A 26419-nucleotide genomic window follows, 5' to 3' on the forward strand; every position below is an offset into this window, starting at 1 on the left:
ATCATTTCATAACGGATTGAAACGTATGTGTATTCATGTATTAGAAGTGAATTATTCATGTATTAAAATTGATTACCATATTTGGTAATATTGTAGTTGCTAATTTGTCACACATTACAATGTTTGATTATAATTACCAATTACAATCCCACGTAATTGATATATGGAGTTCATATTTGAGCTAGTGAAATGTGAAATAACTATATCCTGCATAATTAGTCCATGTATATCACTAATATATGTATAACTCTATTGAGCAATCAAAGGTCTCTTGTTCTCTTACTCTTAGGAGTCGTTTTGGATTTTGGTATAAGGCATAATTTCAAGATAAAATACATGATTAGTTGAATGTATTAGATATTTTTTGTATTATTTATCTCATCATTTATATCTTAATGATATGCATTATCTCATATACACAATAAAATAATTTATCTCAGAATAATTAATTTTGTAGCGTATCCTTAGCCTAAGTTTAGCTAATTGTCACGATAAGAGTTAGATTAAACAAACAAAAAAAAATCCGAACATTCCGGAAATAGTTCAAAAATTGTCTGATACTTTGATGTTAAGACTCGTATTTAGTCGAAAGGAAACAAATAACATTAGATTAAAGTTAAACAAAAGAAATAAGTCATGTAAATCTTAATCTATTTGTAGAAAAGATTCAGGTAGTGTGAATAATTTAATAAAATTAACAAAAGTAGAAATATATGCTTAACCGTTTGCACGTGATAATTTTACTTTTTATAGGATTTGACTTGTGGGCTTTATATTTACAACAATATGTGTCTTTATACCTAAATCTAATGGCAGAAAATTTGTGTTTGTGATCTGCAAATCTTGGAAACTATTAATTGAATTGACATTAGAGCTACCTTTTACTTTCCGACAGGGACAAAAGTTTTGTAACAAATAAATGTTAGCTAATATTGGTAATTTTAGATAAATAGTGGTAATTTACTAATTTCTGACAATTTTGCCTAATAAAGTTGACTACATATGACGTCTAAATGTAGACAAATTCAAATATCTAGTGACAGAAGAGAACATGACACAATAAATGGAGATGTAATTACTGGAATAATGGAGCACTAGTAACTACTAGAGACATAGCCATGCTAATTTCGTGTTTCTTTTATCTAACGTTGAAATGAAACAGATTAGAACCAAATAATATAGAAATTGAATATTCTTAGCTAGTAAAATTAAATATTTATAAGGCATCCTAGTTGATCACGCAATACATAAATAAAACATGTATTAGTTACATGATTTCAAAATTACAAATTAAAAATAATTTTATTCATAAATAACTTAATTCCTAACTAGTTGCTAAAATATTTATAACTTATATAAAAATTAATATAAAAAAATTGTTTTTTCACCGACTAGCGAACGACCCTAAAAGTATTATCGATGGTGTAGAGTATGAGTAATAAATCAAGTACTACTCCCTCTGTCCAATAATACCTGTCCACTTCTTCAGAAACTATAATTTTACTATATCAACCCTTTGAATATAATAAATACAATGGTAAATGACTATAATTAATAATAAGTGTAAATTAGAATTTAAATATAAAATTATTTATTGATTTCATAAAGCGAACAAGTATTATTGAACATCTCAAAATAACAGTATACAATTATTGTTGGACGAAGAGAATATCTATTTTTTTTTAAAAAACAAAAAACAAAAACGAACTAAACAAAGAAAGTTTAACGAACAAATTAAAAGGAAAGAAGTAGCAATTTTTTTTTGATAGAGCGAGTGGGAGAAGAAAACGCATTGTCTTTGACCACACCACACCTCTACATTTGGGACAAACTCTCCATCTTCACCTTCTTCTTCTTCTGCTACTTGCTAAACCTTTGCTTGATCTTCTTCAACAACTACTTTTAGGGCCGCTAAAAAAACTTACTCCATTTCAATTGCATTATTAGGGCAAAGGATTCAATCAACCATTCCAGATCGAGCGGGCGAGCATTGATCGCATCTCACCGTCTCTCAAACTCGCTTGCCTCAGATCTGTCTCTCTTCTCATTCGCCTCTCGGAGCTTCTTCTAATCGTAAGGAGTTTCACTTCTATTTCTTCATTTTCGTTCACTTGACTCCCTCGCATTCAACCTGATTCACTTTTACCTCTCACTTAATTTATGATTTTTCTTTTTCTTTTAGTTTAAACTTTACGTGCTTCAGATGCCTGCATTATTGTTTTTTTGTATTTGTACTTGTTTCCTTCATTTGTTCGTATGCTCTGTTTTAGTTCCGTACAGTACTTTGTACTTTGTAGTTTTTTTTTTTGTTTGTGAATTTACTTAAATGGTTACCTTGGATTGTAATCACTATTCAGCATCGGGAAAATGCTGATGGTTGATAATTTGAGACTGCTGTTTTCGGCTCGCTGTGCTGTTGACTATCATTAGTTGTTTGAAATAAATTACTAGCTTTTAAGTTTCACTTACAGAGAGTGGGAAAAGAGTTTCAAGTTGAAGTTGAGGTTGCTATCATTTTTTTTCTGTAAATTTCTACATTTCATGCTCAATGTGTGCCATGCTCACAAGAGTTGCTGCAATGATCTTCATTGAAGCTATAAAAAACAGTATTATGTGTAATTATATTACTCAAGCTGCTAATTACTTTCTACCTACTAACAGACTCGACGCTTCTTAAACCCTGGCTAGCTTCTACTCCATTACCTTGTCTCTGCATCTTCATGAGGTAACCAGACTTTGCTGGATAATTTTGTTATTTTGCATTTCATGAACTGACCAGATGACATTATGCATTACGCGTTATGCATCTGATCTTCTATTTGTTCATTTCTAACCATTGACTGAATATGGACACACACAAAAAACCGTATATAATGGTTGCTTTTGCAGTAATTGTGTTTTTCCCATGCCATACATGTTTGATCTTCATCATGAAATGAGTTTCTTCGCTTCTGGTTGAAGTGTTAGTCCTGCTTTATCTGATGAGATTATTCTAATTGTTTGGTCAATAATGAATAGTTCTTATTATAATTTTTTTATTGAAAATGCTCCTCACTTTTATATATTTCCAGATTCTACCAATCCCTGTTATGACAACAGCGTATTCAGAAACAGACTTGGCTCATCATACATCATCTTTTAATGAATAAACTGCAGTTGAGTTGAAGGTGTACCTCTTATCAGCAAACATATTGCGGATTTTTGTTACTCAATTTTTGGATTGGTGGGCATCTCTTAGATTTTTAGCTAGATTGGGAACCAGCTAGCAAAGCACAAAGTGGAGATAAGAAAAGATGATGGTCAGCAAACAACTTGTGTTGACGTATATATATCTCCTTGTCTATATAGTGCTATCCTCGGGAGTTATTTTGTACAACAAGGTATATTTTTTTCTATAATGTTCTGTGAGATTCTTTGGCTTCAAATTTTTTTTGGTATGATCACTGTTTGTTGGTTAGGTTATTCTTATATTCTACATTTTCAACTCAATAGAACATGTTCTTTACTTAAAAGGGACAAATAAGATTAACATTGTGGTTCAGGCAACGTATGTGGTGGACAACCAAAAGTGACAAGCTGTTATCACATCTATTAAAAAAAATGACCAGCTGTTCTGATTTACTTCCTCTGGCTCCGAAGGAGCAGTTAATTTAAGTCCGCATGTTGTTAGCTTCTTGGTTGAGGAAGTCAGGAAGAAGAGTACGGGAATTTTTTATCAAGCCATTTTCTATCCATAATCAGCTTGTTCAATTAGTCTAGATTGAATAAAAATTAGAAAATAGTTTCTTATATTCCATCCAATCACACCAAACAACATGAATGGAAGAGAAACATCTTGGTGGGGAACCGACCACACTGTGAGTAATAATTCAGTTGTGGCTTTTGATTTGAAAACCAATGACATTGGCTGATGATTCAATATACCATACGTGTTTGGTCTATGGATCATTGAAAGATAGACATTGTTCTAAAATCATGGTTATTGAAGATACTAAATGGGGAGTCATTCTCGGCATATTAGAATAGAGGATTTAACTTAAATAATATAATACTAAAGCAGTAGTTATTGTTCACTTAAAAGATATGGAGGACAGGTTTCCCTCTAACCTTTCCACTTGTGGGATTTCACAGGGTTTGTTGTTGTTGTTTCCCTCTAACCTTTAGTATTATAGCATTTTACCCAAATTCAAAGATAGTACCCTTTATCTTCTGTTAAAGATACTTGTTGCTTCTCAAATTTTCAGAACTGTAGAAATCTCATCATTAACATCAATGTTAAGATTGAAAGCACTTGTTTATTTACTCCTTTCTTTGTTTTCTTTTTTCTCCCTTTTTCCTCTTTTTCTCCTCTTTTTTCTTCCCCCCTCGACTTACCCTTTTGAAGTTCGTTAGGTTTTGGGTCCAATTATGTTTCTGCTTTCGCCGGGTAAGTTGCGGGGAAAAAAGACTGACTAACATTTTAGAGCTTCAGTTTTTTGGTAACTGGTTTAGGAGGGCATGGAAAGGGAGATGTAAAAGAGAAATGATAGATGATATAGGGAAACCATGCTCCAGGATAAGCAATGTGTTACTAACTTCCACTTTCTCACTCTCATTGTTCTTTTGTTGTATGGTGTTTTTCTTTCTTTCTGCACTTTATGCATTGTTGTTTTAGGAAAAAAGACAATACTGCTGCTCAATTTATTTTCTGTATCATTCCAGTTATATTCTTAATCTTGTCAGTGCCATTTATAAGAGCTAATGATTCTTGTTCTGGTTTTTTTTTGGCAGTGGGTACTCTCACCAAAATATTTCAATTTCCCATTACCAATAACACTTACCATGATTCATATGGGCTTCTCAGGCTTGGTAGCTTTCCTTCTTATCCGTGTCTTCAAGGTATTGTATTGTTATTGGTAATTACAGTGTTATTTTTCTTGCAGCACTTCACTTTCTGCTTCTCGATGACAACTTCTTGCTTATCTATTAATTGTTGTTGACCTTGTTGTAGAAGTGTTCTCTTATTTGGATCTTTATGCATCATTTTAATTTTACCAGTGTTGCGGATTTTGAAGCGACTCATCACATCGCATGTTAATTTTCAACCTTTGTTACTTTTGTGCTTTTGATGCGATCTTTGTCTCTGGGCTTGCTTCTGAGTGGAGCAGTTTCTATTTAATGATTGATCGCGTTCTTTAACCCCTTGAGGCCTGAGGAGAGGTTTCTGCAGTGGTTCTTTGTTTTTCTTTTTGATAATTGTGGCGTCTGGGCCAGCTTACGCGCTCCTCGACTAATTCCATGAGGTACCTGCTATCTCCCACCAGTAGAGTTACCCGGTAACTCTAAAATATCTGCGGTTATTCTGAAGAACCACTTGTAGAATTCCTCATTTTAGACGCCCAGTTGGGCCCTGTGGAGAGTTCTCAGCAGATAAATTGATTCGTATATTTGTTCATGTTTAGATATCTAATTTGGCATTTGGCTGTCTTTAGCTTCTGAATTTTGATCACGGCTCACTTTTCATCTACTGGAGGGGAAACTAATTTATATAGTGCACAATTTTTCATTCCATTTGATTTATAAGACTAGGGATCAACTGATTTTCTTCCATCCATGTTAATTTTCTGCAGGTTGTATCTCCTGTCAAAATGACGTTTGAAATGTAAGCATATGGTCCTTTGCATCCACATTGCCTTCAGATGTAATGATGTATGTTATCTTATTTTACTATTTATTGCTGAATCTGCAGATATGCGACGTGTGTGATTCCCATTAGTGCTTTCTTTGCATCCAGTCTTTGGTAAGATTCTACTTTGAGGAACTGAAAGGCTTGCTTGCCTTTGGTTAGAATGTTCAATTGCATTTTCTAAGGTATTATGTGACCTCATAATTAGTAAATGGTTCAATGATGGGTTGGCATGAAACTTGTGATAAAAATGAATTAGTTATGAATGCATGTTTGTAATCATTGAGAATTGACCTTTAACCGATTATGAAGATCTAATGCCTACTGATCATGCACTAACAACGAAACCATTTATACCGTTGAATCTAAATCTAACCTAAACAAGTATTTTTATGTGATATTATTGTTATCTGCTCTTAAGTTAAAAGAAAGATCTGTTAGATTGGCATAAATTTTTTTCATCATACATCTGTCTTGGAACTCACTAATAGAAAGCGGAAAAAGAAGAAGAAAAGAATGTATTCTACTGTTCCTGTTTCTAATGATGCAGGACACTTGACCTTTTTTGGTGATCTGATGATTTGTGTTTAAAATTTCCAAGCTTGCTTACCTTTGGTTAGAATGTTCAATTGCATTTGAACTAGTCTTGAGCCAAATTAAGCATCTATATAACCTTGTATGTCATCTGTTACAGTGGTTTTATTGTTTGGTTTCAAGAATATTGCCAAATGCTTTTCCTCTGTTGACTAATTGTTTCGTAGAAGTAGTTGTTTTGCTATGACTGAGTAAGAATTTGGCTGGTTAAATTTCCTTTCTTCTCCTTGACACTTTCCACTTCTCTGGGAAAGTAGAGGAGGAATTATAGTAGTTAAACTATGAGAATTGGGGTGATAAGAAAACGTGGGACACTTTCGTTCATAATTAACATTCTTTGGTTTGGTAGGGTATATTGTTGGTTTGGCTGGGCAATTGATGTTTTCCACGTACTTGGTCTCCTTGTTTGTCAAAAAAATATTTTCTTTGGGGAGTGTTTTCCCATTTGCTTCAGGTTCTATATGTTTCATTACTCACATGAATATGAGGTTCTCATAATTATGTTTCTTAAAAAAGCGTATGTTTTTTTTTTTGAACATTGGTAAAGTTAGCTTATGTTTGTTTTATTGCAGGTTTGGAAACACAGCTTATCTGTTCATTTCTGTAGCCTTTATCCAGATGCTTAAAGCTCTAAGTATGCCTGGGTAACACTTTTCTATGTCTGTTTCCTTTGTTTGCAAATGTACTGATTGGAGCTTTGTGTTGAAAATACAGTGCCAGTTGCCACCTTTGTCATGGCTGTTATTTGTGGAACTGACAAGTTAAGATGCGATTTATTCCTGAACATGCTGTTGGTCAGCGTCGGTGTTGTAGTTTCATCTTATGGAGAAATTCACTTCAACATAGTTGGTACAGTTTATCAGGTCACTGGAATATTTGCTGAGGCGCTTAGGCTGGTCTTAACTCAAGTTCTGCTTCAGAAGAAGGGACTAACTCTCAATCCTATCACCAGCCTATATTACATAGCTCCATGCAGGTATGTAATAGATGATCCTATCTCATTGAGTTGAGTTATTTCCTCTCATGTGGTGCAGTTGAATAGATTGTCCTATGTTGAGCTCTATATGATTCCAGTTAGATCTTACTTCTTTAAAAAAGAAAAAAAAGAGATTCCAGTTAGATCTCGGTTTTTAATGATTCCAAACCTCCCACCTTGCTCATTCTCACTTGGGAGAAAGGGAGAAAAGTAAATCGAGAACACATACAATTGGAAACTTTTTCCATACATTTGATTCCTGCCATAAATGTACCTTTCCGGATGGGCTTGAGCTACTTTTTCATCTTTTTGTTCTTTAGAGTGCTCATCATTTCATGACATTATGACTGCAATGTACCTCAGATCAGCTTACTGCTGATATTAAAAGTTGAAAGAGGCACTTCTGTATCTCATTTTTATTAAATATATCGTTAGTTTCAAATTGCTTGAGAGTATGTCCTTCTAAATGTTATAGCTCAAGCTGGAAGAGTGCAACTACACATTTCTTTCTTGTGGAATTCTGACTTATATATAATTATACTTTTTTGGGAACAAGTGGCCATACTTATATTTCCGTTAGCATGTAGTCATGTGTTTAGCTGTGTCCTGCATCCGGCATGACTTATTAGTTATTACTGTGTCCTGGCTGGTCTGATGAAGTCAAAATAGGTAGAAATGATGTTAGGGAGATTAGTATTTGGTTGCTAGTTCATTTATGGAAAATTTGTTCTCTGCACACATAGATAGACACATACTCTGCTATGTATGTGCTCCTCTCTTTAGTTTTGTTTATCTTACTTGGCAAGAGATTTTCTGTAAAGAGGCAATTGCTGCTATATGTCACCTGAATCTGATAATAAGCAAGTATGAGAGTTATCTCTGTATAAATGTCTGTTTTTCTTTGGTTTTAGAGTCTCATGCAAGTGCCTCCGTGCTATTTCTTGGGGTTGCTTATGATCACATGTTTCAACGTGCAGCTTTGTCTTTCTCTTTGTCCCATGGTATCTTCTGGAGAAGCCTGAGATGGAAGTCTCCCAAATTCAATTCAACTTCTGGATTTTCTTTTCAAATGCACTTTGTGCTCTTGCTCTGAATTTCTCAATTTTCTTAGTGATTGGTAGAACCGGTGCTGTAACCATCCGAGTTGCCGGTGTCTTGAAAGATTGGATACTTATTGCCCTTTCAACACTAATTTTTCCAGAGTCGACAATAACCACACTTAATATTACAGGCTATGCCATTGGTAAGCTCTATGTTTCTTCTTGTTATGGGAGCTTTGTGCCATCAAACATCTTACTAAAATATTTCTGTTTTTGTATAGCATTATGTGGTGTTGTGATGTATAACTACTTGAAGATCAAGGATGTTCGAGCTGTTCAACTTCCTGTAGATAGTGTTTCTGATCGAATAGCTAAGGTCTGATCTAATTACTTTCAAGTTTCGATTTCAGAATTTGCATTATTTTTTTTCGAGTTTGGTGTTCTTATTCTTTATTCATCACTTCCTTCTTGTTATCAATTTTCCCCAAAAGGAACATCAGCATATGATGATCCATACTTCTTTTGTTCTTCGGGAGCCCCAGTTTCCAGTTTGAAAATCATTCTAATTTCTAGCGTGTCTAGAAAAGAGCTACCTAATAAAGAGAAGAAGAAATAAGACAGGAGCTAGAGAATAAGCTAAACATATAATCTACAGTTATTATTTTTAACATAATTTGAGCTTGCATGGTTGCTTAATTATATATGTCTCTGTTCATCATGGAATCTTTAGCTTGCATGCAAACAAAATTTCTAGTAAAGATGGATTTTATAACAAGCAGTGGCAAAAAAATTTCCTTTATGCAATTTGCCTCTGACAGGAACTTAAAATGGAGAAGAAGTCATCCGATCTGTATGTACCAGACGATATTGTTAAGAACAGTGGAGGAAAAGGTTCAAGGAATGGGTCTCCGGATTCAATTGTGGATGAGGAAGCACCCTTTATTCCTTCAAGTAGGGTCTCTCATCTTGGGCGAAGCCCACTTAGCAGCTATTCACCATGAGAACCGTCAATTCTATAAATGTCATTTTGGGTTCATTTGTTAGAATCACAGTATCAAGCAGATTGATGAGAGCGGGGTCTTGTTCATACACCCTCCACCATTTTGGTAAGAATTGCATTTCTTTGCAGAGTACTACCGCCATTAACATTGCTACTAGTTATTTATTGTAATATTGTTTTAGGCTCGTCGTATTCAATGAAATATTGATTTTTTTAACATCACATGATACTCTCAACCCCACTAAGGTAGTTTGTATGCTTATGCACGGCATCCATAGTAGAGTTAACTTTTATTATGCCTTGGCAAAGAAAATCTTGATCATAGATTTTTAGCTGAGGCAACTTTCTGGGGACTGGTGTAGAAATTGACAGTAACTTCAGTTTTTTTCTTTTACAGTTTTCTGATATCTAAACTGATTCTTGGATCCAATTCTTTTCTTTGTTTGCTGAGAGACTTTAAGTAATTGCTAATCTGGGTTAACATATAATGTGTAATTTTACCTTTGCCATTCATCTATTCTATTTATTGTTGTACCAGTTATCCTCTGTTGGATACCACGAAGAAAGACGATGGTAGATATTGAAATGAAAAGCAACAATCAGCTTGCGTAACATTTTTTTTTTTAATTTTTTTTTAGTGGCTACGACCGTTAATATTACATAGCTCTAACGTGACCAACAAATATAGCAACAAGAAAGCTACTAAAAAAAAATAATCCGTTTTTAAGTAAAAGAGTCATATTGTCGGACTATTATTTCATACATTTGATGATCCAAAACGCAACACACTAAAGTCAAATAGATGATTACATATCCAATGTATTGGCAAAAATATAACGAAAATGAGAACTATATAATCAAACACGTGGCAAGCATAGAAAAATTACAATCTATTGAGTTAGTTAAGGACATCTGTTTGACCATCAGAGAATAGCTTAATTTCGAATCTATCTTATTTGCACCGGATGGAGTTAGTCAAGTTCTATCCAAAGACTTGTTCGGCCATCAGAGAGTTAGCTAATTCCGATTCTATCTTATTTGCACCGGATGAAGTTAGTCAAGGATATTCTATCCAAAGACTTGTTTGACCATTAGAGAATCAGTTTAATTTTGAATCTATCTTATTTGCACCGGATGGCGGATAGCAGGGTTCCGAAATGATCCATCCATTTAGGTAAAAGATAAAACTCAAACAACGACTAGATTTTGGAGATATTCAGAGTTTCATTGAATCCCATTAAATGTGCACGATCTTACCCATGTAACAATTGAAATGGGCGAGAATTTGAAAATAGTTATCAACATCTAAACATATAAATTTCTTCTCTTGCACACTATCGTAAATATCAGAATTCAGTTGATTTTCTTTTATATAAATTTTTTTCTAAGAGCTTTCATAATTTTTGTACCTCGTGGTTACTCAAATCCATAACTTCATGTTTGGAGGTGGATGATGCTTACCATCTGAATAACTCTTTTTTATTTCGAAATTCACCTGATTACATACGACTCTACACATAATTTTTTGTTAGTTTTCACTGTTTATCAAGTGTTTTGAGAACTCAACAAGATTTTCTATTTTCACTTAGGTCAAATTGATTATCTGTTCAATTGTTTTCATAACATCATTATTTCTATATTTGCCTTATCAAGGGTTAATAATATTTGAATTAGTTTCGTTGCATGTGACTTGATTATTAAATAATTTATCTTGTTAACAAAATAAATGAATTTTAAGCTATACATTCAACAGTTATTTATGGTAACATATCTAATTGCAAGTCAATTCAAACTAATCTCCAAAAGGAAATTGAATCTAATTGCAAGTCAATTCAAAATAATCCCCAAAAGGAATTTAATTTAATAGATTTCTCAAACAGAAATGGATAAAAAAGGAAATCGATTTAAGAGATATCCACAAGAGAAATGGGGAATAAAGAAGATCGATTTAATATATTTCCCAAAGAGAAATAGGAAAAAAAGGAAATTAATTTAATAAATTTCTCAAAGAAAAAATAGGGAAGAAGATTTAAACGTTTGCAAACATTATAAAAGTAGATATAATCGAATCAATTGAGCTAGTAAGATCGTCTTTTTGACTTATAACCTTGCTCTGTAATCCTTTTTTTTTCGTCTCGTTATTTCAAAAAGATGGAAAACGCGCAGAACAAAAAAGTGATAGTGGGAGCAGTTCAAAATCAGGCTGTGCAAGTACCAAATGCGATGGCCGGAGACGGATTGAAGCCTGGTTTTCCCAGTGGAGCAGTGGCGGAAACGCCGTACGCGGCAGCAAAAACGTCTGTGTGGTGGGATATAGAAAATTGTCAGGTGCCCAGGGGATGTGACGCCCATGGAATCGCTCAGAATATAAACAAAGCATTAATGAATATGAATTATCATGGACCAGTCACCATTTCCGCCTATGGAGACAGCAATGGCATTCCCTCCTTCATTCAACGTGCCCTCTCTAATACTGGAATCGCTCTCAATCACGTCCCCGCCGGTATAGTAATAAACCTTCTTCTATTTTTGCTTCATTTGCTACGAATTAGTGGAATCAAGTTTAATAAGGGTCGTGTTAATCTTACTTTTCTTTTAAAACTTTTGTTGAAAATGATTTTCTTGACCAGAGGTCTATCGAAAATAGTTTCTTTACCCTTCAAAGGTTTTACATTGATAAGATCTGTGTACACCTACTCTCTTCTGAGAAATTTAATAGCTAGCTTAATCTTGTTTGGGATTTGTAGTTGTTGGTTACATCATTTTTTAGTGTTTGCAAGTCAAGTGCAAATTAACTCATTTAATTTTGTTTGATGAATTAATACAGGGGTTAAGGATGCTAGTGATAAGAAGATTTTAGTGGATATGCTATTTTGGGCAGTGGACAATCCTGCACCTGCCAATTATATGCTCATTTCAGGAAGCGCGGATTTCTCTTATGCCATTCATCAGTTACGGATGAGGAGATATAACATTCTTCTAGCACAACCTTTTAATAATGCTTCTCCTGCTCTTGCTGCTGCTGCAACGAATGTGTGGCAATGGACAACCCTTGCTGCTGGAAAATCTCAACGAGAACTTGCTTTTCGTAATACCAACACATTACGTCAATATTATATACCGATTCCAATTTCTAAACCTACATCAGCAAACCAACCTGCTTATTCCAATGCCAATGCTAATACTTCCAAAGCCCAAAGTTTATATAATCCTGGACGTTATTTTGATACTCCTAAAACTATTTACATACCTAAGAACTCGAATCAACTGACTACAACCAGCATGTCAGGTACGCCAGCTATAGTTGAAGAAGCTAGTAGCAGCAATTACCCACGCGCACCAGATGTTGCACCGGTGATGTTTGCACCACATCTTTTTTTCACGACTGATAGATCAGAGAAGCACAACAGTAAAATTGAAGAAGCAAGTAGCAGCTGTTGCCCACGCTCACCAACGGTTGAACAACATCTTTTGTTTGCAAAGTCTGATAGTTCAAATGTGAAATTAGGTCTTGGGCTTAACTCAGACTCCAAAAGATAGGTCAAAGGAAGGAGAATTACTCAAGCCTCCCATCTCATTAATCACCAATGTGACACACTCATAGTAATACAGAGAGAGGATTAGAAGTGTAAGAGAGAATATTTCATTTCTATACTTCGTGTATTGAATGATGTGTTGAATATGTGTATGTACACACAATTAGTTAACGGACTCTTTAACTTACTTTTGGAATAATTCTTCACTAACTACTTAACTTACTAATTTTAGCTAATGACTCATATCATCAATTACACAGTTATCCTCTAAGACATAGCTTTTAGCTAGTTTTGAGATCACTAATATTAACAAAATACCAAAAAAAAAAAAAAGGAGCTAAAAGATATGCAGTTTCAAAAGTGATTCATTCCTCTTAGAGATTTAGAGGGTGTTTGGATTGGCTTAAAAGTTGGTTAAATCTACTTTTAAAATAGTTTTGTTGCTAATTACAAATGTTATTTAATTACCTCACTATTTTTACTGAAATTTGCGAAAAACATTATTGAAGATCTATGAATAAAACACATGAGATAACCGTATATAAAGTCATTTTTTTCTATTCAAATTATATGTGTGAATCGAAAATCATTTCCTTCACCTTTTAGTATATCCTTATTCCTTATATGATCATTCCAAATGCAGATGCTCTGCGATGAGTATAGCTTTTATATGAATATACTTACACTGTTATAAAAATCTACGTTTCGATCATTTTTTAGGATGTATTTGAGTAAGGTATATTAAATGTATAAAATTAACCAAATGACATGGACCAATATCACAGCACTAAAGCTACTAAAAAATTCAATATTAAGTAAAAGATTATATTATTACGAAACAGACGAGGATTACGAAGACAGTTATCAACATTTTTTTTCCCGATTACATATGATTCTATTCTACACATTTTTTTTGGTTAGTTTTCACTATTCATCAAATGTTTTGAGCAACTTGATAAAAATATTTCTATTCTTAATTTGATCATCCGTTCAATTGTTTTCATAATACGGTAAAACCTCATGAAATTGATATAAGTGAGACCATGAAATATTATTATTCTGTAGAAATATTATTTAATCAATAAATTAATATTATTAATTTAAAGAGTACTTTGAGATTCAATGAAGGTTAATTTTGATTATATTAGAATCATTGTATCTTACTAATTTATGTATCATAATTATTGAATTCACATAAAAATAAATTCATTATACGCAAAGTACAATGAATATATCAAAATCATTGTATCTTCCTAAATTGTGATTTATTGAATTCATATAAAAATAAATTCATTATACATAAAGTATGATATATGTGTATGTTCATTGTAATATATTTTTTTGTTAAATGATTCATTGTAAAATAAATTCATCATGTATAATGTTCATTGTTTCTTAATAATAAAATATTATTCATAGTATATTTACTAAAGACATTCAATGAATGATGGTGAGAGAATAAACTATATAAGCAATAAAATCATATTTCAATAAGTTGTCTTAGATATATTTGTACTTTTATAGAATTATTAATTTATAATATTAATGGAACCATATATTTATACATTATCTTATCTAAGTTGAAACGGGAGGAAAATATTATGTTAGAGAAATCATTAATTTAGTGAGGTATTATAATACCATTATTTATATTTTTGCCTTATCAGATTCAGGGATTAACAATGTTTGAATTAGTTAAGTTGCATGCGACTGTTTTGACAATATAAATGAATTTTAAGCTAAACATTCAATAGTTATTTGTGGAAACATATCTAATTGCAAGTCAATTCAAACTAATCCCAAAAGGAAATAGATTTACTAGATTTCTTAAACAGAAATGGGAAAAACAAGGAAATTGATTTATTATATTTCCGAAAGAGAAATGGGAAAAAAAAGGAAATTGATTGAAATTATTCAATAGATTTCCCAAAAGAGAAATGGTGAAAGTATATTTAAATGTTCACCAATAACATGAGATTACCATCAACTTTAGCTACTAATTAAGATTAAGATTATCGTTTGATTGATAACCTACTCTCTACTCTTTACTCTTTAGTCGATTTTTTTCCCTCTCGTTTCTTCAAAAACATGGAAAGCGCGCAGCTCAAAAAAGTGATAGCGGGAGCAGTTCAAATTCAGCCTCTGCAAGTGTCAAGAGCGATGGCCGGAGACGGATTGATGCCGGGTTTTTCCCGCGGAACAACGGCAAAATCGCCGTATGCGGCAGCAAAAACGTCGGTGTGGTGGGATATAGAAAATTGTCAGGTGCCCAGGGGATGTGACGCCCATGGAATCGCTCAGAGTATAAACGCGGCATTGATGAAGATGAACTATCATGGACCAGTCACCATTTCCGCCTATGGTGACACCAATATCATTCCCTCGTCCATTCAAGGAGCCCTCTCTACTACTGGAATCAGCCTCAATCACGTCCCAGCCGGTATAGTAACAATCAGTCTTTTAAATTGAGTTAGTTTAAATTGGTAGTTGTTAGTTACCTCATTCTTTAGTGCAAATTCATTCATTAATTTTGTTTGATAAATTACAGTGACTAAGGATGCTAGTGATAAGAAAATTTTGGTGGATATGATATTTTGGGCAGTGGATAATCCTGCACCTGCCAATTATTTGCTCATTTCAGGAGATGGGGATTTCTCCAATGCCATTCATCAGTTGCGGATGAGGAAATATAATATTCTTCTAGCACAACCTGTTTATGCTTCTCCTGCTCTTGCTGTGGCTGCCACAAATGTGTGGCAATGGACAAGCCTTGCTGCTGGAGGATCTCCACGAGGACTTCCTTTTCGTACCAATACATTACCTCAAAATTATATACCAACTCCAATTTCTAAACCTATATCAGCGAACCAACCTGCTTATTCCAATACCAATACCAATGCTAATGCTTCTAGGGCCCAAAGTTTATCTAATCCTGGATGCTATTTTGATACAAAAACTAAAGCTATTTATGTAACTAAGAACTCCAATCAACTGACTATGACCGGCATGTCAAGTAGACCAGCTATAGTTGAAGAAACTAGTAGCAGCTATTGCCCACGCGCACCAGTGCAGTTTGTACCACATCTCTTTTTCACAAAGTCTGATAGTTCAGAGAACCACAACAGTAAATTCATAGAAAATAAGCCTGCTCAGCGTACTCAACTCCAACCTTTTCTCGTTCCAGATAACTTTGTGAAATTGAACTCTTGCCAGGACAATTTGCGACCTCCTCTTCAACGACCTGAAGGTTCTGCTGATTTCTCTACACCATTTGTACATAATCATGACGCTGGCATGGGTAATTTAAGCCCCATAAACTTATATTACACTCCTAATTTTTTATTGACAAAATAGGGAAGTATTGTGACCGAAACAGAAGTTTACTAAGCCAGTTAGTTTCTTGAGGCAACTAATGGTGGTAATTTTCTTGCAGGTAGGGGTGATTTATGTGGTTCTATGAACAAGGGTGATATACGTCCTGAGTTTTCCTTCCTTCCACCCTCATCGGGTGTTTCTAAATCTGTCTGTGGTAATTTAGATTTGGATCTCCAGCTGCCTGAACACATTCAAAGTCTTATAAGGGTCATATTTAATTCGTTGAACACTTTGAGGTTCGAGAAGATTTTGCCTACCAAAGAAAACCTTGGTTATTGTATATGTTATAGTAACCCTGAATATCGTCATACTGATGTTACAGTAGCCTTAAATACTGCACTAGAGCAACAGATGATACTAAAATTAGGACTAGTTAATTTTGAGCTATATGTTGGTAGGACTGCAAGGATTTGGAAATGTGTGAATCCACTTGGTGGCAATCCTAACCATTATAAGGATGCAACTTGGAATGCGATTGAGGAATTTCTTTGTTCAACTGTTGGACATTCAACGATAGCAGCATCTGAATGCAGGTAAACAATTTATGCTGCATGGTTTTTAATGATTCTCAGAGTTTTTTCTCATCTTCTGTCTGCCTTGCAGGTATGAAGCCGCTTTGATTCTTAGAAATGCATGCCTCAAAAGCCTCACATTGGCTGAAGTACTTCAAATCCTGAATATGATTATCACTCTGAAGGGTTGGATCAAAACTCACTCTGAGTGGCAACCAATTACTATCACTCTTCCAACAACTAATAATGATAAGGATACCAGAACAGGTACCTAGTTGAGAGATCTCTTTCAGTAGTTTACCATGTCATATTCATGACATATGTTTTCAGAAATGGATCAGATATCTTGGAGTTACGGATTTTAAAATAAACTCATTTTCATATAAGACTGTATGCTCAGTGCCAACTTGACGAGGACATATATAGGAGCGAGATCTCTTTTACTTTTGTGGACTTCTTATGTATGTTTTGTATATATTTGATTCACAATCTTCAAGAATGTATAGAGGAAAATTGTATTCATCCCTACTACGTCAAAAAAGTAATATATAAATTTGTCTTTTGGCCAGAAACACAATCAACTCTACGTGGACTTCTCTTTTAATTTGCTCACATTATTGTTAGTAGGTGTACCAACTATGATTGTTAAAGTAGCTTCCACATAAATAGCTATGTGAATTTTCCCAACCTGAAATGTGTCATACCAGGAAAAAATAGCTGAAAGGTGAAAACTATTGATTTAGACGTAAAAATATTGAGTTCAATTTGCTTTTGTGTTTTTTAAAGTCAGATCTTCAGTCTGAGATAAAAAATTTAAAAAGAAACAAATTGTTTCATAACGGATTAGAATGTTAATACATGAACACAGAGGGGTGTTTGATAGTTGGGTAAGAAGTGAATTATTCATGTATTAAAATCAACATAACTAGTACCATGTTAGGTAATTTTTTAATTACTATGTATAAAATTCATCACACGAAGTACAGTGTTTGGTTATAATTACCAATTACAATCCCACATAGTTATTGGAGTCTCATGCAAGTGCCTCCATACTGTTTCTTGCAAGTGCCTTCGTACTGTTTCTTGGGGTTACTTATGATCACATGTTTCAACGTGCAACTTTATCTTTCTCTTTGTCCCGTGTATTCTGGAGAAGCCTGAGATCGAAGTCTCACAAATTCAATTCAACTTCTGGAATTTCTTTTAAAATGCCCTTTGTGCTTTTGCTCCGAATTTTCAATTTTCTTAGTGAGTGGTAGAACGGGTGCTGTAACCATTTAAGTTGCCGGTGTATTGAAAAATTGGATACTTATTGCCCTTTCAACTCTTATTGTCACAGAGTCGATATTGTAGGTTATGCCGTTGGTAATCTTAATATTTCCTCCTATTTATGTCCTATGAGAGCTTTATGCCATCAAACATCTTACTAAAATATTTCTGTTTTTGTGCAGCATTATGTGGTGTTGTGATGTAGTAAATATATTACTACTTGAAGATTAAGGATGTTCGAGCTGTTCAACATCCTATAGATAGGAATAGCTAAGGTCTGATCTAATGACTTTCAAGTTTCGATTTCAGAATTTGCATTTTTATTTTTGAGTTTGTGTTTTTAATTCTTTATTCATCACTTCCTTCTTTTTTCTTTTTTTCAATTTTCCCCAAAAGGAACATATGCTTATGATGATCCATGTTTGTTTTATTCCGTTGGAAGCCCCAGTGTCCAAATATGACAAGCTTTCTAGCGTGACTAGAAAAGAGTTACCTAATAAAGGGAACACGGGATAAGACAGGAGCTCGAGAACAAGCTAAACAGTTAATCAGTAGTTATTCGTTTCAACATAATTTATGCATATCTCTGTTGATCATGGAATCTTATCTTGCATGCAAAAAAATATAAAACTTCTAGTACAAATGGGTTTTTATTGCAAGCAGTTCTGCACTTTGCCTCTGACAGGAGCTTAAGATGGAGAAGAAGTCATCCGATCTGTTTGATTAACAGGGGTTAATGATGCTTGGGATAAGACAGTTTTGGTGGATATGCTATTTTGGGCAACGGACAATCCTGCACCTGCCAATTATTTGCTCATTTCAGGAGACGGATTTCTCCAATGCCATTGATCAGTTACGGATTAGTAGATATAATATTATTCTAGCACAACCTTTTAAAGTTTCTCCTGCTCTTGCTGCTGGTGCCACGAATGTGTGGCAGTGGACAATCCTTGCTGCTGGAGGATCTCCATGAGAACTTGCTTTTGGTTCTAACACATTATGTCAAGAATCTATACCAACTCCAGTTTCTGAACCTTTATAGCGAACCAACCTGTTTATTCCAATGCCCATGCCATGTACCAATACCAATGTTAATGCTTCCGGGCTCTAAGCTTATCTAATCCTGGATGCTATTTGATACTAGTTAAGTGAAAACAAGTTGATTTTGAGCTATATGTTGGTAGAACTGAGAGGATTTTGAATTGTGAGAATCCAATTGATGGCAAGCCTAACAAGTATCAGGATGCAACTTGGAATGTTATTGAGAAATTCCTTTGTTCAACTGTTGGACGTTCAGCAATAGCAGCATCTGAATGCAGGTGAACAATTTATGCTGCATGGTTTTTAATGATTCTCAAGAGTTTTTTCTCATGTTCTGTCTACCTTCCAAGTATGAAGTCGCTTTGATTATTAGAAACGCATGCCTTAAAGACCTTACATTGGGTGTAGTAATTCAAATCCTGAATATGATTTTCACTCTGGAAGTGTTGGATTAAAACTCATTCCGACTGACAACCAATTATTGTCACTCTTCGAGAAACTAATAATGATAAGGATACCAGAATAGGTACCTAGTTGAGAGATCTCTTTCAGTATTTTACTCTGAAGTGTTGGATTTAAACTCACTCTGATTTCGACTAGCATTTTATAAGTGGACATAGAAGATATCTCTTTCTTCCAAATGCTCCGCTACTGTTCTAAATATAGTAAGGAAGGAATGTATGTTTTTATTTTATATTAAGCATTAAAATTTCTTTACTTAAGTAATTTGAAAAGAATTTTTCAGTTCTCCTAAAAATCCCCTTTTCCATTATTTTCTAAGAAGGCCGACTATTAAGGTATATATGTTGAATGTATTAACTTCAGTTGCATAGACCAAGTGACATGGAAAAATATAGCACAAGAAAGTTAATAAACAAAATCATTTCTAAGTAAAAAATTGACACAATAAAATCAAAGTGATGATTCATATGCGTATCCAATGTATTGATAAAAATATAACGCAAATGAAAACTATTTGACCGGACATGAGGCATGCATAAAAAAATTGTTGTCTTTTCTTAATATGTCAAAAATGTTAAATAAAAATGAAAAATCTATATTTTAGGAATAAGTGACAAGTAAAAGTGAACGGAGAGTAAATGATTTAATTGTTTGACAAAATAAATAAATCTTAAGCTAAACTTTCAAAAGTTATTTGTGGAAACATATCTAATTGCAAGTCAGTTCAAACTAATCCCCAAAATGAAAATAAATTTCTCAATCAGAAATGGGAAAAAAAGGAAATCGAGTTAAGAGATTTCCACGAGAGAAATGGGATGAAAATTGATTTAATATATTTCCAAAAGAGAAATGGAAAAAATGGAAATTGATTTAATAGATTTCTCAAAGAAAAAATGGAGAAAAGATTTAAGGGTTCACCAATAATATAAAAGTTGAGATAATCCATCGGAGCTACTAATATTATCGTTTTAATCTATAACCTTGCTCTGTAGTCCTTTATTCGTCTTGTTTTTTTTAAAAAAGATGGAAAACGCGCAGTACAAAATAGTGAAAGTGGGAGCAGTTCAAATCAGGCTGTGCAAGTGCCAAGTGCAATGGCCGGAGAGGGATTGAAGCCGGGTTTTCCCGGTGGAGCAGTGGCGGGACCGCAATATGCAGCAGCAAAAACGTCGGTGTGGTGGGATATAGAAAATTGTCAGGTACCCAGGTGATGAGACGCCCATGGAATAGCTCAGAATATAAACACGACATTAATGAATATGAACTATCATGGACCAGTCACCATTTCTGCCTATGGAGACAACAATGTCATTCCCTCCTTCATACAACGAGCCCTCTCTAATACTGGAATCGGTCTCAATCACGTCCCGGCCTGTACAGAAACAAACCTTCTTCTATGTTTGCTTCATTTGCTGCACGCATGAGAAAGATTCTTTATAAGTTTAATGTTTTCATCTTGCTTTTCTTTTAAGACTTTTGTTGAAAATGATTTTCTTTAGTAGAGGTTTATCGAAAATAGTCTCTCCACCCTTCAAAGGTTTTAAATGGTTATAAGCAGGTTAAGGTCGGCATAATCCACGCTCTCTTCTTAGAAAAGATGGGTTTTAAAAGGTATGAATGGAAAATGAAGAGTTGCGATTTTTATGAAACGTTGCAATTTTTATGAAGAGTTGTGATTTTTATGAAAAGTTGTGATTTTTATGAAAAGTTGTGACTTTTATGAATGATTGTAACATTTTTGAAAGATTGCGACTTTTTCAAAGGGTTGTGACTTTTCACACTACCATTTGTTTTCTATATATTGAGGGATTTCCTTTCATCTTAAAAGAAAAACAATTTTCTAGACTTCTTCTACTACTACTAAATCTAGTATAGTATCCTAAGTGTATTTTACTGTCGTTGAGTGGTTCGCTAACACTGTAGTTTTAGGTACCGATACACCGATGAGTAAGATCGTTCTATCCTGGGAGGATATATTCCATTAACCTCGGGCACTTGAGGGAAATATTATCCTTAAGGGGAAATTGTGCATCCAGTGGGCTCAATTTTCTTTTTTAAGAAAAATATTTTGTATATTGTTTCTAATTTGTTTCTGTTTTATTTTCTCTACTGGTTTTATTTTTTGGTTCTTATCAAGTTTTTCAAAGTTATTGTTTTAATTATCTTAGGAAAATAGGATGGACAACAATCTTAAGCAAATTCATTTAATTTTGTTTGATGAATTACAGGGGTTAAGGATGCTAGTGATAAGAAGATTTTAGTGGATATGCTATTTTGGGTAGTGGACAATCCTGCACCTGCCAATTATTTGCTCATTTCAGGAAGCACTGACTTCTCGTATGTCATTCATCAGTTACAGATGAGGAGATATAACATTCTTCTAGCACAACCTTTTAATAATACTTCTCCTGCTCTTGCTGCTGCTGCAACGAATGTGTGGCAATGGACAACCCTTGCTGCTGGAGGTTATCCATGAGAACTTGCTTTTCGTACTAACACATTACGTCGAGAATATATACGGACTCCAATTTTTGAACTTATACCTGCAGTAAACCAATCTGCTTATTCCAATGCCAATGCTATGCTTCTGGGGTCCAAAATTTATATAATCCCAGACGCTATTTTGATACAAAAACTAAAGCTATTTACGTGCCTAAGAACTCGAATCAACTGACTATGACCAACATGTTAAGTACGCCAGCTATAGTTAAAGAAACTAGTAGTAGTTATTGCCCTTGCGCACCAGTGCAGTTTGTACCACATCTCTTTTTCACGAAGTCTGATAGTTCACAGAAGCACAACAGTAGAATTGAAGAAACAAGTAGCAGCTATTCCCCACACACACCAACTGTTGCACCAATTCACTTTGCACCACATCAATTTTTTGTGAGGTCTCTAATAGTTCAGATATTAAATTAGGTCTTGGGCCTAACTCATACCCTAAAAGTTAGCTCAAAGAGAGGAAGATTACTCAAGCCTTGTAAAGAGACCATCTATCTAATTAACCATCAATGTGAGACTTTCTTTCATTCTTCAACGCCCCACCTTAGGCCCAGAGCTGGACATTTGGAGCCCAGCATTGGGTGAGAACCGTGTAGTTTTAGAAGATTTAGTGAGTTAGAAGAAGAGAATGTGAGTTCTCGATGATTAGAAGTGGAAGAGAGAATATCTCATTTCTATATTTCGTGTATTGAATAATGTGTACAAGATAACTCAAACAAGAGCAAGATTTAAGATACTCAGAGTTTCATTGAATCCCATTAAATGTGTGCGATTTTTCCAACATAACGATTGAAACATGTGAGAATCATGGAAACAATTATCTAACATATTATTTTATAAATTCCTCAACCTGCCCACTAATGTATATATCAGAATTCACCAGATTTTTAAAAATATTTATTTTTAATCCTCTTTAGGAGCTCATATTCTTTTTGTTTTCTTTATTACTCAAATTTATAAACTTTTGATTGGAAGTGGAGGATGTTTACCATCTGAATAACTTCTTTTTGTCTCAAAATTCAATTGATTACATATGACTCTACACATATTTTCTGTTAGTTTTCACCGTTCATCAAGTGTTTCGAGCAAATCAATAAAAAATTTATATTCTCGATTTGATCATCTATTCAATTATTTTCCTAATACCATTATTTCTACATTTGCCTTATCAAGGGTTAACAATATTTGAATTAGTAACTTTGCATGTGACTTGATTATTATATAATTGGGATAAGGCATAAGTACTCCTAGACTATGACTGAAATCTCAGAGACACACCTAAACTTAACTAAGATCCTATTACCCCTAACTCATTTTTTGCATATTTATGTGCACCTTTTGTGCTGATGTGGCACCTTCAGCCACCCAAGTTTGTTGTGTTTGTACACACTCGCCCTCCATGTGTGTAAATATTATTTTTTAATTAAAATTATTATTTTTTAAAATAAAAATTTTAAATTTAAAAAAATTAAGAATTTTTTAATCTTGTATTTAAATTAAGTTAATACACATTTTTTTTTACCTTGTATTGAAACTATTTTTTTTTTATTTACATTCATTGTTTTTTCTCTTTTATTTTTCTAGTGAGTTTATTTTCTTTGTCTTTCGTTTTAATTTGATTTAAAATAAGTTAACTTTGAACGAATATCAAAATAAGTGTAGAAATCAAATAAAACATAAATATATTAAAACAATAAAATTAAAGGACACTTTAAAATTGTTTTTTTATAAAATACACATAATTTATTAAAAATAATTAAAAGTTAAAAGATAATAAATTAATTTTTAAAAATAAAGTGAAAAGAAAATTATAATAAATATTTTACAAAGAAGGAAATGTATGGCAATGGACAAGCCTTGCTGCTGGAACATCTCCACCAGAATTTGCTTTTAGTACCAATACATTACGTCAAAATTATATATCTACTCCAATTTCTAAACCTATATCAGCGAACCAACCTGCTTTTTCCAATGCCCATGCCAAAACCAATACCAATGCTAATGCTTCCGGGGCCCAAAGTTTATCCAATCCTGGATGCTATTCTGATACAAAAACTAAGGCTATTTACATACCTAAGAACTCGAATCAACTGACTATGACTAGCATGTCAGGTACGCCAACTAAAGTTGAAGAAACTAGTAGCAGCTATTGCCCACACGCACCAGCTGTTGCACCAGTCCAGTTTTTACCACATCTCTTTTTCACAAAGTCTGATGGTTCAGAGAACCATAGCAGTTAATTCATAGAAAATAAGCCTGCTCAACATACTCAATCCCAACCTCCTCTTGTTCCAGATAACTTTGTGAAACTGAACTCTCGCCCCGGACAATTTGCAACCCCCACTTCAAGGACTTGAAGGGTTGGATCAAAACTCACTTTATCACTCTGAAGGGTTGGATCATCAAAACTCACTTTGAGTGGCAACCAATTACTATTACTCTTCCAGGAACTAATAATGATAAGGATACCAGAACAGGTACCTAGTTGAGAGGTTCAATATTTTATATGGATCAGATATCTTGGAGTAACAGCTTTTAAAAGAAGCTCAATTTCATATAAGACAATACATTCTGTGCCAACTTGATTACGGCATATATAGGACGAGATTTTTTTTACTTTTGTAGACTTCTTATGTATGTTTTGTATATACATTTGATTTACGATCTTCAAGAATGTATAGGGGAAATTGTATCCATCCCTGCTACATAAAAAAAAAATATATATATAAATTCGTCTTTTGGCCAGAACATGATCAACTCTCCATGGACTTCTTTTTTAATTTGCTCACATTATTGTTAGTAGGTGTACCAATTAATGTTAAAGTAACTGTCAGATGAATCGTCCCAGGCTGAAATGTGTCATACCATGAAAAAATAGCTGAAAGGTGAAAAGTATTGGATTAGACGCAAAATTATTGAGTTCTATGTGCTTTTGTGTTTTTTAAAGTTGGATCTTCCGTCTGAGATAAAAGATTTAAAAAAGAAACAAATTGTTGCATAACGGATTTGAACATTAATAAGTGAATTATTCCTGTACCATCTTTGGTTATATTTTAATTACTATGTACATAATTCATCACAAGAAGTACAGTGTTTAGTTATAATTACCAATTACAATCCCACATTATTAATGGAATCTCATGCAAGTTCCTCCATACTGTTTTTTGCAAGAGCCTTCGTACTGTTTCTTGGGGTTACTTATGATCACATATTTCAGCTTTATCTTTCTATTTTTCCCGTGGTATTTTCTGGAGAAGCCTAGGATGGAAGTCTCACAAATTCAATTCAACTTCTGGAATTTCTTTTCAAATGCACTTTGTGCTCTTGTTCTGAATTTCTCAATTTTCTTAGTGAGTGGTAGAACCGGTGTTGTAACCATTTAAGTTGCCGGTGTATTGAAAGTGTGGATACTTATTGCCCTTTCAACTCTAATTGTCCCAGAGTCGACAATAAGCACCCTTAATAGTGTAGGTTATGCCATTGGTAAGCTTAATATTTCCTCTTATTTATGGGAGCTTTAGTTTTGCCATCAAACATCTTACTAAAATATTTCTGTTTTTGTGTAGCATTATGTGGTGTTGTGATGTATAACTACTTGAAGATCAAGGATGTTCGAGTTGTTCAACTTCTTGTAGATAGTGTTTCTGATCGAAGAGCTAAGGTCTGATCTAATTACTTTCAAGAATTTGCATCTTCTTTTTTTTGTTCTTAATTCATTATTCATCACTTCCTTTTTTCTTTTATTTTTTTCAATTCTCCCCAAAAGGAACATCTGCATAAGATGATCCATGCTTCTTTTATTCCTTTGGAAGCCCCAGTTTCCAAATATGAAAATCATTATAGCTTATCTAGAAAAGAGTTACCTAATAAAAGGAAGACGGGATAAGACATGAGCTCGAGAATAAGCTAAACAATTAATCAACAGTTATTCGTTTTAACATAATTTGAGATTGCATGGTTGCTTAATTATGCATCTCTCGGTTCAGCATGGAATCCTATCTTGCATTAAAAAAAGATTAAGAAATTCTAGTAAAGATAGGTTTTATTGCAAGCATGCCTTTTGGCACTTTGCCTCTGACATGAACTTAAGATGGAGAAGAAGTCATCCGATCTGTTTGATGAACAGGGATTAATTAAGGATGCTAGTGATAAAGATAATTTTGGTGGATATGCTATTTTGGGCAGCGGACAATCCTGCACCTGCCAATTATTTGCTCATTTCAGGAGATGGGGATTTCTCTGATGCCATTCATCAGTTACAGATGAGGAGATATAATATTCTTCTAGCACAACCTTTTAATATAAGATTTTCCTGCTCTTGCTGCTGTTGCCACAAATGTGTGGCAGCGGACAAGCCTTGCTGCTGGAGGATGTCCACGAGAATTTGCTTTTGGTACTAACACATTACGTCAAGAATCTAAACTTAATCCAATTTCTGAACATTTAT

At 33.9% G+C, this 26419-nt stretch overlaps 4 protein-coding genes across 4 annotated transcripts in view; all 4 read left to right on the forward strand.

Annotated features, from left to right (window-relative positions):
* Positions 1 to 26419, forward strand: part of LOC125810727 (glycine-rich RNA-binding protein 3, mitochondrial-like) — a 193882-nt gene that overhangs the window by 130845 nt on the left and 36618 nt on the right. The window lies entirely within an intron of this gene.
* LOC125810725 (probable sugar phosphate/phosphate translocator At3g17430) lies at positions 3077 to 9489 on the forward strand. Its single transcript, XM_049490204.1, has 9 exons — positions 3077 to 3380; positions 4771 to 4878; positions 5610 to 5641; positions 5729 to 5779; positions 6832 to 6893; positions 6974 to 7235; positions 8213 to 8478; positions 8557 to 8651; positions 9094 to 9489. The coding sequence occupies exons 1-9, from the start codon at positions 3294 to 3296 to the stop codon at positions 9274 to 9276; spliced, it is 1146 nt and encodes a 381-aa protein (XP_049346161.1). The 5' UTR covers positions 3077 to 3293; the 3' UTR covers positions 9277 to 9489.
* Positions 11499 to 18940, forward strand: LOC125810967 (uncharacterized). The gene is made up of 8 exons (XM_049490464.1): positions 11499 to 11778; positions 12103 to 12783; positions 14868 to 15251; positions 15360 to 16058; positions 16245 to 16719; positions 16790 to 16965; positions 17948 to 17967; positions 18791 to 18940. The coding sequence occupies exons 1-8, from the start codon at positions 11499 to 11501 to the stop codon at positions 18938 to 18940; spliced, it is 2865 nt and encodes a 954-aa protein (XP_049346421.1).
* On the forward strand, positions 20565 to 24212 carry LOC125810730 (uncharacterized). Its single transcript, XM_049490211.1, is given in 3 exon segments — positions 20565 to 20844; positions 21699 to 21921; positions 23828 to 24212. Coding segments are annotated over 3 exon segments (888 nt in total).

Source organism: Solanum verrucosum, unplaced genomic scaffold (assembly GCF_900185275.1).
Source record: "Solanum verrucosum unplaced genomic scaffold, falcon-dt-bn FXZP01000032.1, whole genome shotgun sequence".
In the NCBI taxonomy this organism is placed as follows: Eukaryota; Viridiplantae; Streptophyta; class Magnoliopsida; order Solanales; family Solanaceae; genus Solanum; species Solanum verrucosum.